The 17,077-nt window shown below is 46.6% G+C and overlaps 7 protein-coding genes across 7 annotated transcripts; 6 read left to right on the top strand and 1 right to left on the bottom strand.

Moving 5' to 3' along the window:
- The first annotated feature begins 1,197 nt into the window (after window positions 1-1,197).
- BDV37DRAFT_59603 (uncharacterized protein) lies at window positions 1,198-1,912 on the top strand. The gene is made up of 2 exons (XM_032090931.1): window positions 1,198-1,250; window positions 1,313-1,912. Exon 2 carries the CDS (start codon window positions 1,368-1,370, stop codon window positions 1,698-1,700), a length of 333 nt encoding a protein of 110 aa, XP_031934656.1. The 5' UTR covers window positions 1,198-1,250; window positions 1,313-1,367; the 3' UTR covers window positions 1,701-1,912.
- Window positions 1,913-2,339: 427 nt separating this feature from the next.
- On the top strand, window positions 2,340-3,111 carry BDV37DRAFT_265854 (uncharacterized protein). Its single transcript, XM_032083847.1, has one exon. It carries the CDS (start codon window positions 2,352-2,354, stop codon window positions 3,039-3,041), a length of 690 nt encoding a protein of 229 aa, XP_031934655.1. The 5' UTR covers window positions 2,340-2,351; the 3' UTR covers window positions 3,042-3,111.
- A 1,121-nt stretch (window positions 3,112-4,232) lies between these two features.
- On the top strand, window positions 4,233-5,386 carry BDV37DRAFT_265852 (uncharacterized protein). The gene is made up of 4 exons (XM_032083846.1): window positions 4,233-4,255; window positions 4,380-4,579; window positions 4,647-4,771; window positions 4,861-5,386. The coding sequence occupies exons 3-4, from the start codon at window positions 4,665-4,667 to the stop codon at window positions 5,132-5,134; spliced, it is 381 nt and encodes a 126-aa protein (XP_031934654.1). The 5' UTR covers window positions 4,233-4,255; window positions 4,380-4,579; window positions 4,647-4,664; the 3' UTR covers window positions 5,135-5,386.
- A 1,260-nt stretch (window positions 5,387-6,646) lies between these two features.
- BDV37DRAFT_289506 (chromate transporter) lies at window positions 6,647-8,780 on the top strand (the record flags this gene model as incomplete). Its single annotated transcript, XM_032088487.1, has 5 exons — window positions 6,647-6,872; window positions 6,926-6,984; window positions 7,038-7,155; window positions 8,195-8,476; window positions 8,599-8,780. The coding sequence occupies 5 exons, from the start codon at window positions 6,647-6,649 to the stop codon at window positions 8,778-8,780; spliced, it is 867 nt and encodes a 288-aa protein (XP_031934653.1).
- A 404-nt stretch (window positions 8,781-9,184) lies between these two features.
- BDV37DRAFT_265846 (uncharacterized protein) lies at window positions 9,185-11,079 on the bottom strand. Its single transcript, XM_032083845.1, has 4 exons — window positions 10,867-11,079; window positions 10,480-10,801; window positions 9,619-10,399; window positions 9,185-9,553 (listed from the first exon to the last, which is right to left on the bottom strand). Exons 2-4 carry the CDS (start codon window positions 10,504-10,506, stop codon window positions 9,273-9,275), a joined length of 1,089 nt encoding a protein of 362 aa, XP_031934652.1. The 5' UTR covers window positions 10,507-10,801; window positions 10,867-11,079; the 3' UTR covers window positions 9,185-9,272.
- A 1,814-nt stretch (window positions 11,080-12,893) lies between these two features.
- Window positions 12,894-15,803, top strand: BDV37DRAFT_265842 (anion exchange family protein). The gene is made up of 8 exons (XM_032083844.1): window positions 12,894-13,226; window positions 13,297-13,652; window positions 13,702-13,877; window positions 13,983-14,186; window positions 14,275-14,418; window positions 14,471-14,894; window positions 14,975-15,565; window positions 15,617-15,803. Exons 1-7 carry the CDS (start codon window positions 13,003-13,005, stop codon window positions 15,217-15,219), a joined length of 1,773 nt encoding a protein of 590 aa, XP_031934651.1. The 5' UTR covers window positions 12,894-13,002; the 3' UTR covers window positions 15,220-15,565; window positions 15,617-15,803.
- Window positions 15,804-16,034: 231 nt separating this feature from the next.
- On the top strand, window positions 16,035-16,261 carry BDV37DRAFT_265840 (uncharacterized protein; the record flags this gene model as incomplete). The annotated part of the gene is made up of 1 exon (XM_032083843.1): window positions 16,035-16,261. A coding segment is annotated over one exon (177 nt), but the record flags the coding sequence as incomplete, so codon positions are not given.
- Window positions 16,262-17,077: the final 816 nt, after the last annotated feature.

Here is a 17,077-nt window from a genome sequence, read left to right as displayed (position 1 = left end):
TATTAAAATCATGATCATTACAATGTAAACGTCAGTAGTCTCTACCGGATCTGTTGATATGGTGAGGTGGTGTGGTTCTCTAGGCCGACAATCTCTGCTTTATAAAACCGTCAGAGCAATCGCGAAAGTATAACAATTACGTAATCATTCATGAGGTTGTAGTGCCGATTCGGCATTTGACAATGTACTAGCGCTCAAAGATTATTTGCTGAAATGCTATAGTAAGTAGTGCCTATCTTCTGTAGATCAATCGTGTAGGCGAAACGCACCGCCAGCACATATTACAGGTCAAGCCCCAGATGCGGTATTTGTCAATATGTAGTACAAAAATGCATGTGATATATGCGGAGGGAGATGTAGATCCATACTTAACAGTAGTGCGTGAGTGATTTAGCCATTTCTGCGAGAATAGTTTTGCTACTACTGTATTTCTCATACTGCCAGTCGCATTTAGAAATGCAGCTGCGAACGCGTATGATGTACCTCCCTCTAGGACCTATTGCCAATGAACGGGAATTGACGCCGGCCTGAAGCACATAATACATCCCATAATGGATTATTGATATGGACCTTGCAGTATTCCAAGCCCAAGAGCCAAATACCTCAGACGCTTCTCAACCTTTGAGCTGGCACATGAATGTCTAGGTGGCTTTTAAGATGATCTCTCACTGTTACCTCCACCATGACGTAATACGACTGTATTGTAACCTCAGCTCCCTCCCCCAGTAGCTTCCTACGTACCTGGTGTTAAAGTGGGATCACTAGTAGTACCTAATCGTGCTGCGGTCAAGTGTCTCAAACGCTTATCTATCTCAGCTCAGCATGCAGGTTATGCGAGCAGGATTTGCATCTTGCGACATACCAAGAATGCGTAAGGGGCTTTGAACGGCAAGGTGGAGGAGAGGGAGTGAATGTACTTTGATACATCATGTTAGGAGGCCCTCAACCGCCAGGCCTCAAGAATCCCCTAATACCAGCTGGCTTCCATCCCTTACATACATCGAACATATAAGTTTATCGCTTCTCAACTGCTAAATACATCATGAACGCAGAACATTTAGCAGCGCACTGATTTCCAGACACCAGCTGCGCTGACTACCAACCTCAACGATCTCGATACCTGTTTGTCGGACCTTCGCTCTTCTAGCCAAACCCCCAAGCTACACATTGTTACATAATCCCGACGACCTTGTAGCCCATCAACGTCCTTATTCTCGAGAACAGCGTCTCCGGCGAAGCACGCTCCCAAGGTAAATATTTTATTTTGCCCCACCATATTAGAAACAGTACATGACTCATCATGCTCCACTAGCTATTAACTCTCACATATTTCATGCGACTTATCAACAACCGAACGCTCAACGACAATGAAGGTGTCCATAGCCATGGTAGTTCTTACATTGTCATCCCTGACTCACCTCACTGGAGCGACAAGCTCCGCCATGGTTTCCAATTCGGGGAGTCTGAGTAACCCTGTTAAGGATGAGCAAGTTGACAAGCCTGCTGGCCCACTCTGCTATAACAGACAAAATAAGAGCAAAGGAGCTGGTTGCACTGTGTCTAAAGGATTCGGCTACTCCAGCGCACACAACTGTGTGCACAATATGTATTCCTGCCAGGGCGAAAATGGTAAGGTCGAATGTTTGTCAATCAATAATGCGCGTAGGTCTAAATTGAAGGGTGGCTACTGCTATAAATAATTCTATCGCAGATCAGCTCGTGCAAGGTCAGCAACCAGTTGGAGAATAGATGGAGAATAGATACAGCATTCAGACCAACTTATATTGGAATGTAACTAGTGTCCCAGTATTGATTCATTGAGTAAATCTGCAGAATTCGTTACCTGTGAGTGGGTTCTTATACTATGTTGCCTTATAGCAGGCTGGCAATCTCAAGGTAATGCGAAGCTTGTGCTTGAGTAACATTTATTCAAGGCATGACCTACCCAACATCAGGGGCTCCTGCAAGGCGAACTACACTTTCAAGAAAAATACGAAATACGAAATACGAATCGTTATGCGCCATTCCAAAGTTGGTTTCGCCAGACATGTTTACCAACCCTTGCTTGGCAAGTGCCTGCCCAGTTTTGGACGGAAAACTTGGGTATTCCCCAGAAAACTGCGCGCGCTCCATTCAGAATATTTACAATGACAAAGATGTCAGGAACTCTGGGATGGACTCGGGTAGGTTCAAAGCAACACCTGCACAATCACAGCGACAAAATTCATTTAGGGCTTGTTCTGCATGTCAGAACAGAAAGAGCAAGGTGATTATGAATGCCAAGTAGCTGGAAAGATAGTCAAACCTTGTTAATAATCAACTGTGTGCAGTGTACTGGAGGCATACCGTGCATGAATTGTCGCAAGCATACGACTGCGTGTTCGATAGACAAAGAAACCGACCAGCGACGAAAAGCCCATTTGAAGCACAGATTGATGGAACTTGAAGAGATATCTGACCTTTTGGATGGGCTACTTGAGATTCTCCGTGACGAGAACCGGATAGGAAGATCGGATCTTATCGGCCGCCTTGGAGGTAGCAAATTCTTAGATACTTTCTATGGAAGCATCTGGAGAAAAACAAGTCTACGCAAAGCTGCGAATGAATCGAGTAGTCATACAGAACTACGATATTTTGGCGACTTTCCAACAGACTATCACCAACCATCCGACGAAATTCGAAAAATTTTCTCACCTGAAGCCGGCAACAGAGCTGCTTCTGTCGATAAGTCTCGGAAAGAACCGCTTAAAAGTTCAAATGAAGGCGCCTCTACACGGAAACCACCGTACGTAAGATTGCCTATGGACATGACCAACAATCGGATTTGGAATTCACTGTGCTCCTCCGGCCTTCGCCCACATTTACATAGACCGCAAGCTAAGTGTCATCGTCGCGGTATTGAGTCTCCTATCCGGAAACAGGATAAAGGTGGCCACCATGGTGCTGTTTTCCCTCAGCCACAGTGCTTGGAGCCTCCTCTTTGCTTGCGGGAAAGAGACTTGGATGTCGAATTATTACGTAAACTTTCGGTTAAAGTGTAGCGCTTGGGATAGTACTATGTTTGGTAACCGCCCCAGGGCAACAGTCCTTCAACAGGAGCTTACAGTTCTTTCCCTGACACATATTGAGGTTATATTATAGTGTACGTGGAACCTAGGCTGCGATACATCGACTCCTGGGCGTCGGAATTGGGCGGGGATGGGGAAACCAAACTTTATTGCTCGTTTTATAGGCCTTAATTCATGAAGCTTTTCGCAATAAGTCTGTATGGATTTCCTTCAGGAATTTCAATCACTGCACTACCACGTCCGTGCCAGAAATGCGCTTGTTGCACTCATTCTCCGGCAAGTGAAGTTCGGATAGAAGAGAAGAAATTTTAGTTGCTAGATACCAGGAGAGATGCATAACTAATCATGGATCATTATAAGATAGCTAGTTGGTAGATCGATGAGGTAGCCAGAGCGTAGGCAGATGACGCGAGAGGACTTCTCTTTGCTTTGGGTAGCAGTTGGCGGTCATGAGTCACTGAAGATAACGGTCTCATCACTTGTCTAGTTTGATATCCGAGATCTGACGCTCTTGGTAGTAAGTCACAAAGCGTGCGAGCTCTATCTTACTGCCAAATTCACCTAATCATCCTAGCCAGCACCCTCGGTCCCGGGCTCTTGCCTGTCGTACAAAGCACGCAGGGCGATTAGAGCTGCGCTTGCGCTAGGCGGCGGTGTCGGTACTTATATGGACAGGAAGAATGATATGGCTTAAGTTGAGGACAGACTCCGATCCGTAGATTGCCACTCATATGAGTGGGGTATTTGCTCGATCGACTGATTAACACCTGGTCGTTACCAGCGGAGAAGGGTCTCCACTGTGTGTGGCTTCCCTTGCCGTGCGGCCCAATGTAGCGCCGAGCTGTTCTAGTACTGGATATTGAATCCTTGGTAAGCTGACAGCAAAATACTGCAGGTCTTCCGACTGACAAGGAGAAGCGAAAGGATGTCCTTCACGTTAGGTATTCTCCCTGCTATACACATGAGTATTTGGAGGGGTGATCGAAGAGTCCCCGTGCGGGTGGGAGACCCTCAGGGCCGCAAATAAGTTACTAACTCCACTAACCATGGTATGCCGTAAGATCGACGCTCCCATATGCCAAAAAAACCCGCAGGGCATTATAGTTTTTGTAGAGGTCGATGAGATACCTTGGAGTCTGATAAATGCGGGCCTTCATGGGATCAAAGTCTGTCTGCGGCTAAAACGACTACAGGGTGTTAGATTCTGGTAGAAACGTGGTCTTTCACAAGGGCAAGAAGTTGCTGTGGTCGTAATTTCACAAGGCGCTCATAAGTCTGTGAAATGATGGCTCTCCATGGGGAATAACGGACCATGTTATTGGAATTCCGGTAGTGGTATTTGCGAATATGTAGAAATGTGGCTTGCCATTCAGTGCGTAGTCCACGTGACTCTAGGATAGTCTCATCCCCCCAAATGTCGGAATGCTATTGGCCGGCCACCGAAGGCATACTAGCACAAGTCGCATATTTGGATTACCGTATGTACCCGGCCAAATCTGGCCTCATCAAAGCTGCCGAGATTCATGTTGAGTTGTTCGCCTTGCCATAATTTCTGCTTCATAAAAGCCACAAGCGTACCTCTAGGGCCTCTCAAAGATGGCAGCTGCCAGTCCCCTGCTTAGTATTGATTTCCTGTTGAATCCTGCTTCATCTGGAGTGGACCGTGCTGGGAACATGGAAACGCTACAGGAAAAAATATTGCACCAGGTACGGCTGCTGCCTTTAAACTCCTGATAATAGTTGGCGTTTTAATAAAGCCACAGCAAGTGAGAGACTGAGCTTCATACAAATTCCAGGGCTCTGATCATCGACGAGAATGGCTTTTTGCATCACACGACAATTCCGCAGGCTGTAGAGTGGACACACCCAAGGCGCACTTTTGTCCAATGGCGATGTGCTCTAGACAGTTCGACGGCCTGGACGAGCTGCGTCGTCATTATTGGGCATTTCATTCGCGGTCGCAGGCAAGTGGGTGTTTACGGGGACGCTCCTCTTCTAAAAGTAATGACATACAAAATCGCTACTACTGTCCTATACTGCCTGCTCCTGTAAAGGATCACCGATGATGCCCCGCTCGAAACCCGATTTATCGAGGAAACTTGGCCACCCTCCATGTCCCACAGTATTTTGTTTCGTTCAGTGGACAGGCATGTGGTAGGACAGGATTCAATACCCAGATCACTCTGGGTGACAGAAGGGGTTTTATCTCTGATGGATACTTTCGCACTTTGTGTGTTATTATATTAGTGTACTTCAAGTTCCCATTCCCAGAAGAACCAATGTCCAACAGCCCTATAGTAACAAAGTTGCAAGACCTCTTTGCCCCATCAAGACCACACAAGGAGTTGGAAAATTAAGCCAGGCGCTTTCTGAATATGTAAGGGCGGCCACAGCGACCTAGCGCTATGTGCCGGTTTGTATTACCGTTAGTTATTTTCTTGGAGGGTTTCGGGTCTACGTGGATAGCAATCTAGATACAGCTCCCAGCTAGGTAGTGCATCTCTAATATATTGCCTCCAGATTCAACGAGTATCTCTGAACTCATATATGTAGTAAGACAAAATTGCCAGGAATCCAGCAAGGAGTGATACTTAGCACCATGATGTGGCGTCTCTCTCAAATAGTAAATGTTTTCCTCCGCGAAAGCCAAACGCTTGGCCATGCCGAGCCAGTCTTGACTCCGGGCGATTTCACTGCCAAAACCGGCCCAACCGTGGACGTTAGAGAACCAGTGGATAGCACAGCTGGCGGAGGAGTCTAGAACAACCGCATTGTGGTCATGACTTAATTCCCATTACTAGCTTTAACCGATTCCATAGCTGAGCCTCGTAAAAGATACAGCGCCAGAGATAGAGCTCCCAGGTCTCGTTGTGTATAGCCCCCTTCCATTTCCTACAGGATACTCTTAGTTAGGTGAGAGCTACTCACCATACGACCGTTAAGCTTCACGGGTGGCAACATGCTGTGGTCTATGCAGACACAGGAATCCGGATGTTCCGTATCCAAGATAATCCCGACACTGGGACGTGCTACTAATATATGGCGCTGCTCAGTCAAATGCAGGCCAGTTTAAAGAAGCTATGTCCGGATAACCTGATAAGAAAACAAGCCACATTTTGGCGTTGGTCCCCTAAATCGCAGCCAGCTGAATCAAGTCTCACTTATGAAGCAGGGTCCGGATAAACTCAGGTCTCGGGGCCCAGTCAGCGGTGAATCATACTCAAATCCCGCTGCTGTGTATTGGCGATCTGGCAGCTCGATTCTACATGAGCCAATATGAAACCGCATTATTTCAGTATACACCCAGCATATGTCTCAGTTATGGTTCCAGGGATGTCATATTCACTAAGGAACGAATAGAGATAGATTTCATTGTCTTAAGATTTGGGGTCCAGCAGCTGGATCTTGTCTCGATCGGCCTGGCCAGCTTACAATAGATTCCTTCTTTTGTCCATGCACAATTCTTCAGTGCATAGACACCTATAAAAGCAGTGATACACGCACCATATCTTGACTGTACAATAACATCCGCCACAATTAGTACACACACAGGAAATCAAGCATTCTTGACATTCAACATGAAGTCCACAACCTATCTTCTCACTGCTCTTCTTCCCCTCACTCTGTCCTGGTCAATGCTGCTCCATCTGCGGAGCCTGACGACATTGAGGACTCTGGTCTTGAAGACCGGGACACTTGCAGGGTCGAGCGCAGATTCATTTACTTCAAGTATCCGTATCAGTCGAGTGATAGAACTGGCAGTGCCAACAGAGGCGACGAGGTTAATTTCGACTACAAGTACAGGTATGCTTAAAAAGAAAATAGGGAAATATTCATTCGTATTTACACGGCTGCAGAAACTGGTACAAGACGCGCAGGGGATGGGTCAGAGAAGACGACAGGCCTCGTCGCTGCCGTACGGTGACTCCTCATTCTACCTACACTAGCAATGATACTGACATTCTGTAGGGGGACCTCGTCCCAACAGTTGTAACTAGAGCCATGCGGCTCTCTAGGCCCCAGAATACTAGGGAAAAAGAGCTCAATATGCTGGCTTCTGGGAGTGAAATTGCAGGATACTGGAGGTGTTCGAGGTAGTTGCAGCACTCTTTTACTATGCCGTGAATTTTCTTTTGGTTTCTTGATAATTGATCGATTGTGTTGCTTCCTTATCCATAACTGATGAAACGTGAAATAACCAGGAACTAGTGATAGGTTAAATGTGATTTTTTTTATATAGGTTACCTTTCTTGATCAAGCCGCTGAATGATCTGCATGGCAACCTTGGCATCTCATAGTGATGTTCTATCTTAAGAATCTTGTTAGGTTATCAACATGAGAAACTCTGGGGCATGTCTGGATTGAGAGCTGCCAATTCCCATGCCTGTGTGACGTAGGCCTAGGGGTGTACTAAATGTATAACATGACTTCCCTGTGTCGGTCCCCAACGCTGCCATTCTACCCTATTCTATGATCACCATTCAGCGAGCAGCATAATTGATCTATGGTCTGGCCATCGTTGACAAAACTGTACGAAGATCTGACTAGGACAATATAATAGATACTGGTAAGCACGATAAATTGGGTTATAGATAGTCAGCGCATTGGAGACAGATGGTGGGCAGTTGACGTAGTAGTAATATTACAGAAGGAGCAAGTATAATAACTGTTCCCCTGAATACGATATGCTAAGTGTTTTGTCCATACCTACAATGAATGAGAGGTATAATTGAGATACTGTGTCTGGGAATGTCAAGTATTTTATACCCTCGAATGACACGAGCTACCACTCATATAACTGTTGTGCAGATATCTACCCTTTGACACCTACTTTGGGCATACCATTAACCTCTGACAAGGATAAAAAATAGACCAACAGTTAAGAACCACTATTATTTTCTTTTCCCCATAATTGTTTCCCCTGCAAGCCAAGAGAGGGCAAATTCTGCCCGGGCAGGAAGGCTGAGTCATCCATATTGCCATCGTGATCAAGATATCATTGATGATCCGATCTTTAGTTATGAGAATGAACAGCCGTCCAGTAAATATATAGGGCAGGTATAGATCAGAAAGAGTTGCTTGGGTAAATGGTACTTAACTATAGGTACGCTGACCAGACGCCACAGCCTCCTTCATCGCTATCCTTGTTTCAAGGGCCAAACTCTCAACTCCCCCACTAGTTCTCAATGTCTTCGCAACTATATACCTAGCCGGCACTGTGATGTTCGGTGGCGGCCCAGTCGTAATCCCCTTGCTCCGGTCCTATGTCATCGACCCAGGCTGGGTTTCCAGTCGTGACTTCCTGATTGGCCTCGCAATACTCCAGGCCTTCCCCGGCCCAAACTTCAACGTTGCTGTCTTCCTTGGTGCACTCGCCCTCCGAACCACATCCCACCCGACAGTCGTCGGTGCGTTCCTCAGTGGATTAGGGATATTCCCTCGCCGTTGCAAATTCTGTCCCTCTGGCGTATCCTGCGGAAACGAAAGTACATTATTGACTTCCTCCGCGGTGTAAACGCGTCAGCTGTAGGGCTAGTCTTTACGGTCGTGGACCGGCTTTGGGAAATTGGATATTTGGCTCCACTGGAGCGTGATGGGCAGAGTCTGGCGAAGGATCCCTGGTGGGTTGTTGTTTCTGCTGTTACCTATGCCGAAAGTGCGTGGTTCGAGGTGCGTGGTTCAAGGTTCCGCCTGCGGCTGCAATTTTGCTAGGTGCTGTCCTTGGGTTATGCTGGTACGGGACCGTTAGTCCTGTCTGGCGAGGGTGTGTCCATGCCTAAAGTCTGCTTGAAGGCTAGGTATTTTGAGTTTTCTTAGATTCAATACTATCCCTGTCAGATGTTAACCCCATCGTAACAGCCTCAGCTCGCTTATTCTTCTATCAAACATACAGCAGCTAGCCTTCTGTCGTCTTGACCCATCGGTTGAGAGAGCGCCAAAAAGCATTTGCACAGTTCCTCCGAAAACAGAAGGAAAGAGCGGAGGCCTGTTTTCTGGGAATCTCGAAACCCATCGCAGATCTCAACGTGTTTCACGATATTTTGCGATTCATTACGTCTTCTGACTTTATTGGCCCGCCACGGCTTATATGTACTTCGTCATGTAATTAGAATATAATTAGGATTGGCAGCTAGCTGGTATCTTTAATGCCTGAGGTTCTCTGAAAGAGAAAAGCATGTGCTCATATGTTAGTCGGAGTAAGTTCTACTCAGTATACATTGGGAGTCTGCAGGCCGTGGACTCTTCCGCTAAAGATTCACATGTGGCCCCCAGCCCATTCGAGCTATAAATGACTTGCACCGGGATGCAAAGGCGGTACGTAGCACTATGGTGCTTTAATCGTACTCGCATTGACAAGACGTGTCTCCTGGACGCGTATGTACAAGCAAACGTTGGGATAGGGCGCTCATCCCCTTCGTACGTGAAGACTAAGGGCACATTTGATTGCCATCCGACCAGGTTTCCGTATTTGTATTGCTCGTTCACTATGCGTGTCAGTCACGACCTCTACACTATGGAAGCGACTAAAGTGATCAAACATTGTACCAACCAATATAACATTCCGCGTTATTATAGACCTGGATAAGAGGCACCCAGGTCAAAACCCCCAATTTTCGTGTCTGTGTCGGCCCTAAGGTTGTCTTCTTCACCACCTCTTGCCCTGGCTCTACATCCGTCCATTTCGGAAGTCTGTTCCGTGGGACCGTCGAGAAGAACGTCACGGCCTCCAAGGTCGTCCGCACGACAAGAGATACGTCTGGTTGGGGACAGGGACAGTTTTCCGGTGAATAGGTCCCTAGAGGGGACGGGTAGAGGTACCGTAGGTGTAAATAGATGGTCGTGGACGCCGTCTTCTCGCAGGGGAATCGCAAGGGGCAGGGCTCCTCAGTATGGATAGAAAGTTCACAGCTACTTTTGGACTGGAGAACGTGAAACAGACCTATCCTCTGCGAAGAGCCTAAGACATATTCAGTTGCAAAGTCCGTGGTGCACAGGGGAGGCAGTGGTTGATCCCGAGTTGGGATGAAATGCACACGGCGGAATGTCTCTCCACACGGCTTCCCAGTATTGGTGGTGAGCCGCCCACGGACGCAATAGGAAATGTTGCATTCACCCCTTACGAAGAAGTTTTTTTCGCTATGCACTGTGTCGGAAACTAGGGAGAGCGAGGGAGGAAGTGATTCCTCGCGGTCACCGATATAAGCATTCTTATTAACACCGTAGATGCTGTTGGGAATGACAAAGCGGAAGGGGACGAGAATTTTTCCAGGCTCTAAGTGTTGAGTTGACTCGGAGTCCGAAATACAAACGGTGTGTGTTACGCGAAGAAACTGCCTACATTTAGTATTGATGCGAGTTTGTGGAAAGCTTCTTACGCAGAGCATCAAAAGAACGAGGATAAGAGGGATACCTTGAGTCGTTCCTGCCTCTGCGTCATTATCGCTGGGGGTAACAGGCTAATAACATTAAATAACTCGCCTTTGTAGGAAAGATTAGCAGGGCTGTGATCTTCTTCCTATGCTGACAGTGCCTACCCTCGAAGGTCACCTCCAGCAGGTAACCCGTGGCAGAGCCATCGACGCCAGTGCCGTGTTCTGGGCGACAGAAAGAGAGAGAAACATATCCGTGAAGGGATTCGCCTCCGAGAGCCAGACGGACTCCGTTGTTCTCAGCCCCTTTTGAAGCTCCAAATAAAATCCTCAACTTGCTTCTCATGGCCACATCCGTTTGCACTATGCACCTGTCAGCTGATGTAGGCGTAGGTAACCACGATCGCCTGGCACTCTTTACTACTTACCACACACTTCACACCAGATAGACTACTAATTTATCGGTTGTGAAGAAAAAGTCAATGTGGGAAGCTCAGAGTAGAACCTTCCATAAGGAGGATTTGAGTTCGCTATGTATCATGTTGAAAGTCCTTAACGAAAGGTGGTTTTATTACATGGGGGAGGGTGGCGGCGGCGGGCGATGTTTGGTTATCGCGTTGCCCGTTGGGAAGCGGAACACAGGCTGGTACTCGTATGCGGCCAAAACCACTGCAGGCCAAGCGCCAAGGGGACGAACGGATCGGCAGCGAACAACCTTTCTTTTGCCCTTAGGGACTACTGTTGCGTCACTCGGCCCTGCGCAAGGTAACGCCTCACGATCTATTATTAAAAAGCACGATGTTTCATATGTTTTGTAAAGCCTTCTGAGCTCACCGAGTTGACCGATTAACGCTCACGAACTATGCGTAACACATCATCAGCCGAAACTGTACCTGCGGTCAACACTCGAAAGCGCTCCGCAAAGGCGTGCGATAGGTGTCGTGTGAAGAAAGCAAAAGTCTGTTCAGGTGTCCCTACCGGAGCACCTTCACTTCCTGATCGACAACAGTGCGCTGGTAGTACTCCATGTTTACGCTGCAAGCGGGACAACCAAATATGTGCATGCAGGCCAAGAAAACAAACGTCTAGGTTGTACCCGAAGGGGTCTGTAGTGCCTTCCAGTTACAGAACTGGTCCTCACACGTGCTGATAAGAAAGAAACTACAGGTAGGTGGATTACTGGGGCAGCAACAGCGGTGGTTGATTACCGGCCTCCAGATTTTGTATTGTTGTGAATTGAGGCTCGACTAAGGTAAATATAGAGCTTCTTATACGGAATAAATTCCGTATATAAACAAATTGATTTCCAATCAATCTGTTGTTTTACCTTGTATACACGCCCTCAGGTAATAGAAGGAAATAGAACAATTGAAACTTCCTTTGAACTACAATGTGTAAAGATGGTGCAGTTCTAATTACAGATACTAGTGCACACTAGCGCACGAAGTAATTAAGGGGCAGAAATTAGAAAAGAGAAGGGTTTTGGGTGGGATTCGGAGGTCGAGCTCCCTGGATAATGTCCCAGAAATTATCACGTCTGGGAGCGGTGGATTTTCGTATTTTGGGGGGCCATTGTAGGTTGATCGGCTAAAGGAAACATCACCTATCTACCTGGGTTTAGTTCCATTAATTCCAGGCCATCTCCCGACATGGAAGGCCTTTCCTAAGTATATTAATGTAAATTGTACTACCTTACGCGAGCTGATTACTACCACTAACTTTCCAGTACATGGGAGCAATGGGCCAGGGGTCATGTCTCAAACCAGCGGCCACCCTGGGGGTGCTCCCCGTACCATTCAGTATCAGACAGAGGAGACATGCTCAGTCCACTCCAACCACCCAACTTAGCACCCCATTGTCACATAAAATCACAAAGGGAGGATATGATAGAGCTGGTGTAGCTTACCTGTGTTAGATTGGCTGTCTTAATGTTTAAATCTATCATACAGAGATTCCTTGGTGTTGTGATGAGGTCACGTGGTTACCGTCTTAGGCTCTGGCAGGCTATTTCATGTAGATTGTGTCTCCGTTGTAGGAAAGAATCAAGGCCTTGTGGCGACGGTGTTTTGGGGTACTCGTGGCCAATGACAGTTGCCATCAGCTGTGTGATTTGGGCTTGGCGTTCTGCCTGGGCAGAAAATAACACCACTTCTTGGCTGATCTTGACTAATATAGTCCATTTCTCACCAGCTCTCTGCTTTTCTAATACCACCTCATATCTTTATGTCAGGAATCTTTCTCCCTAGTTTATACTCTAGATAAGGCTGGATACTCATATGCAATTAGCCCACGGAGGTTTGATTGCATGATCATAAAAAATTGTTAAATCCAGTTAGCCATAAAATTCTGTGTAGTAGATGGGGTGCCATATCAATGAGCGAAATCTATTTAGGCGCGTTCTTCCTGTGGCTCCCTTTCGCGGTCGCCGAGAATTCGCCAGGAATTCCATATAATACCTAGGCAACCATGGTACATCCCCTCTTCTCTCCTGACTCTTTTCAGCCCCGCGTAATACGGAAGTCAAGATATATTCGTTTCGGCGGACAGAGTTCGAATTGTCTATCATGTCGCGCATATCGTCCCTTGACATGGCAGCCTTAGATAGGGAGAAAACGAATGCGACATACACTTACGAGGGCGTCCGCGGATGGAAAAGCGTGCGTTTCCTGCGACCTTTCCGCGGAATGTATCACGACGTGCGAAGAAGGCTACCCTACTACTGGAGAGATATCAAAGATGCTTGGGACTATCGCACTATTCCCAGTATTGTGCGGATGTATTTCGTCAAGTATGCCATCTTCACCACTTTCTTTGTCGAGACAGGCCTGAATCGGTGTTGAATCACTAATGTATACTAGTATCCTGCCCGCCATCGCCTACACTATGGATATGTACCGTCGCACGGGCGAATTTTACGGAATCAATGAGGGCCTCTTCTCTTCGGCTCTGGCGGCCATGGTATTCAGCATTTTTGGAGCACAACCGCTAACTATCGTCGGTATCACGGGTCTGATATCTCTTTTTAACTACACGATCTACGATATCGTCAACATTTATGACCCCTCTATTTATCCCAACTTCATGTGCTGGACGGCCATCTGGGCGGCCATTTTCCATTGGATAGCGGCGGTGTGTAATCTGTGCGATTACATGCGCTATGTGACGGACTTCTCCAGTGAAGCCTTCGGCATGTATGTCGGCATTATATATTGCAGTAAGTTGCCACTCCTCCTATCTGCCCGACATTCTAATTCGCATCATAGTCAAGGGGGTGGAAGAGTTGGTGAACGAATTCACAGCACATGGTCGTGATGCGGGGTACTTAGCTTGTATAATTGCCATCCTATTTTTCTTAACTATCTACGCACTTGAGAAACTAGGTTCAAGTACCATTTGGAAGCCTTCCATCCGTGGTCTACTAGCTGATTACGCATATCCGGTAAGTTTGACCTCTGCACAGCCTGGATATCAATGGATTGCGTGTTTGTTACCTGGTCTTCGCACCAACTTATCTATTCGGTTTCGGATAGGCTAACAGACGCAGCTGGGCACCCTCTTCTGGGTAGGTTTCGCGCACTTTCCAGGAAATCTGAAATCGACTCATATCGGGTTTCTGCCGATTACCCGTGCATTTTATCCTACACAAGACCGAGGCTGGCTCATTCATTTTTGGAATCTCGAGGTAAAGTGGATTTTCGTTGCCTTGCCCTTCGGGTTTTTGACTATGCTCTTGTTCTACTACGACCATGTAAGTGTTCCGACCGTCGTTATACCATTCATGTATTGCGACTCAGCGATCCGAACTTTTGGGATTAGCTAATCAAACCCCGTCATAGAATGTCAGTAGCTTGACTGCACAGGCGCGACAATTCCCGCTGAAGAAGCCCTCCGGATTCCACTGGGACTTTTTCCTATTGGGCTGCACCACCTTCATTGCGGGTATAATAGGGGTTCCTATGCCCAATGGTCTTGTTCCACAGGTACTGACTTAATTTTGCGCCCTTTGATAAGAGATATGCTAAAACAGTGCAGGCTCCAGTCCACACAGACTCTCTGACAGTCTACGAAACGACGCTCCGAGTGATTCCAACCGAAGAAGGGGAAGGTGCCGAGATTCGTCGCCCTATTGTTGAGGCAAAGGTGGTTATTGAGCAGCGTATCTCCCACTTTGTCATGGGACTGGCTATTATTGGTACCATGACCGGCCCCTTACTTGTTGTTTTGCATACGATGCCTACAGCTGTCTTCGCCGGCGTTTTCTTCACCGTTGGCTGGGGCTCCATAGAAACAAATGAAATGATGCAAAAGGCCATCTTTCTCATGCAGGAGAAACGGTTTGTTCAGCAGGACAAACCTTTACTCGCTGTCCGGAAGCAGAAGATCTTGCTCTTTATCGCATTGCAAGGTATCGGAGTTGCTGCAACTGTGGCCATATCCCAGACTATAGCTGCGATCGGTTAGTTTCCCCCAAACACAACACACACACTCCCTGTCATACTCGGTCGATTCTTTGCCTCGATGCTGATTTGTGGTCAGGTTTCCCTGTGTTGATTATCCTCCTCATTCCACTCCGTGTATGGGTTCTTCCTAGATGGTTTAGCGAGAAGGAGCTGGACGTCCTCGACGACCTCACAGCGGACAATAGCGCTGTGCTGAGTAGCTTGGGCGGTCCTCCCAAGTTCCTAGGTCAGACAGAGCCTGGCCATGAAGGTTTGGAGCGCCGATGCTCTGAGTATCGTGCTAGAGTTCCTCGCCAGAGGGCGGGAAGCATCACTCGTTAGCAGCTCTTTGGCCAACTAATAGATACGTGAGTCCACCAGGAATTGTAACAAAGAGATGTGGCCTACATCGATATCTGCCTGTCTAGAAGCATACTTGGCGTGGTTCACGCTTTGTGAACCATTGTTGGCACCAAGTATCTGACTAGCCTTGGCAGCGGGCTTTGGTAACAAGATACTGCAAAAGCCCAACCCCTTAGGTAAATCTCGGGATATCCAGGCTGTTTGCCATATAGCCCGGAAACTTCTCAGAGTGGAGGAGGGTGTTGATATGAGGGGTACAACCGGCCTTCTTACTGAAGATTTTGCAGGTGCTCCACCTACAGCAATGACGAAAACCCTTCTTCAGGTAGGAATTAATGAACGAATTACTTGGAGTCACTGCTAATCAAATCCTTAGCATCAATTTTTAAAGGTTAGAGCAACTCAATGGTGTCTTCGCCCGCTTCATATCCTCTGTAAGATTGCCCGAGAGCGAAAGTACCAGTTGGAGTGCACTTGACCTAGTTTTGTTTACACATTAACCCAACATTAAATACTAAGTCAGGTTTCTTTTTCTGGGCTATAATTGTAAGCATGATAAAAATTCATACGTTTAGTTCCTCTTAAAGCGCTTTTAACCTATAGTTTCCGAAAGTATTGTGAGTTATGAAATGTGCTCTTTTAAGGTTCATGAAGTCAACCCTCCCTACATCTCTTTATACAGTATCTTTGTTCACTTGATTAGGCAAGCTCTCGTAGACAAGGTGGTCTGTTGGAATATAAGTGAGAGACAATGGTCTTCCAAGTTCTTCGATGGCTACTGCGCTGATATCATCACATGTATGCAAGATACACATATTCATTTCAACTGCTAATTTACATTTCAGGCATATGGGCGAGCATTCTACCATGCTGGATATTCGGATGTTCTCTATCTCGATTGGAGGATCCTGAACTATATGAAAACGGTTTCTTTCGTGGGTGTAACAGAGACGTACAGTATATCTCCATAACATAGCAACCTCTAGAGAGCTAATCCGGAGACTAGTGCCTTTGATTCTCATGCCTCAGCTTCTGTGGCTTGCACTGGATACTATTGATGAATAAACGATGTATGATCCGCAAGCAATTTGGAATAATAGGCTCAGTATATGGTGATTGTTTGAGCACCTTTTACACGTCCTTATGTTTTGGCTCAACAGGAGAGAGGGATCCAAAAACATCAAGATGAGATACGCTACGAAGGTTATCAGCTAAATGAACATATGTACTACCGGTAGTTATGGGGTGATTGGTAGAATGGGGGTTTCCTACTGTTGGAATCAAATCGCAAGAACCACACAGTATACACACGAGGGTCTCTGGTCATGCTGGGCTGTGGACAGGCCGTGCAGTTACCTGCTTACTATCCACTCTGTGGCAATTACAGTATTTAACCAGTATAATTTACACCAAAGTACGTCACAGAACGATTATACTAAAATACCTTAATGCATGAGGCTAATAAAATGACTATATGATACCTGGGAGAACTAACGGCCCCGTTACTAGGTAAAGTTTGACGACAAGGATACACAGCTCTGGGATTCTTACAAACAAAAAAAAAAAAAAAAAAAAAAAAAAAAAAAATTAAAAAAAAAAAAAAAAAAAAAAAAAAAAAAAAAGAGTTGTGGGAGGTAGATTATGAAAACAAAACTCACAAATCAAAAACTTCCATTTCCCTCCTTAATTCTGTATATAAGCTTTACTAGATGGTTAGGATCGCCCTCTGAGTTTGCGGTACGGAATGGGGTCGCAACCAACCAGTGAAGATTAGACCGGGTTGTGCGACCCCGAATCGGCTTGCAGACCGGGCTTCTTTTACTCAGTAAAAGAGTTT

This window comes from Aspergillus pseudonomiae, assembly GCF_009193645.1.
Source record: "Aspergillus pseudonomiae strain CBS 119388 unplaced genomic scaffold BDV37scaffold_164, whole genome shotgun sequence".
Classification (NCBI taxonomy): Eukaryota; Fungi; Ascomycota; class Eurotiomycetes; order Eurotiales; family Aspergillaceae; genus Aspergillus; species Aspergillus pseudonomiae.
Note: the sequence above shows the minus strand (reverse complement) of the source record. Positions and strands in the feature narration are given on the sequence as shown.

Coding starts and splice junctions, on each gene's coding strand:
- BDV37DRAFT_265852 (XM_032083846.1), top strand. CDS start 4,665: ATGGCAGCTGCCAGTCCCCTGCTTAGTATTGATTTCCTGTTGAATCCT. Junction 4,772..4,860: donor CTACAGGAAAAAATATTGCA/CCAGGTACGGCT, acceptor TTCATACAAATT/CCAGGGCTCTGATCATCGAC.
- BDV37DRAFT_265842 (XM_032083844.1), top strand. CDS start 13,003: ATGTCGCGCATATCGTCCCTTGACATGGCAGCCTTAGATAGGGAGAAA. Junction 13,227..13,296: donor GTGCGGATGTATTTCGTCAA/GTATGCCATCTT, acceptor AATGTATACTAG/TATCCTGCCCGCCATCGCCT. Junction 13,653..13,701: donor TGTCGGCATTATATATTGCA/GTAAGTTGCCAC, acceptor TTCGCATCATAG/TCAAGGGGGTGGAAGAGTTG.
- BDV37DRAFT_59603 (XM_032090931.1), top strand. CDS start 1,368: ATGAAGGTGTCCATAGCCATGGTAGTTCTTACATTGTCATCCCTGACT.
- BDV37DRAFT_265854 (XM_032083847.1), top strand. CDS start 2,352: ATGAATTGTCGCAAGCATACGACTGCGTGTTCGATAGACAAAGAAACC.
- BDV37DRAFT_265846 (XM_032083845.1), bottom strand. CDS start 10,506: ATGACGCAGAGGCAGGAACGACTCAAG. Junction 10,400..10,479: donor AGAGGCAGGAACGACTCAAG/GTATCCCTCTTA, acceptor AAATGTAGGCAG/TTTCTTCGCGTAACACACAC. Junction 9,554..9,618: donor TAACGCGGAATGTTATATTG/GTTGGTACAATG, acceptor TGACACGCATAG/TGAACGAGCAATACAAATAC.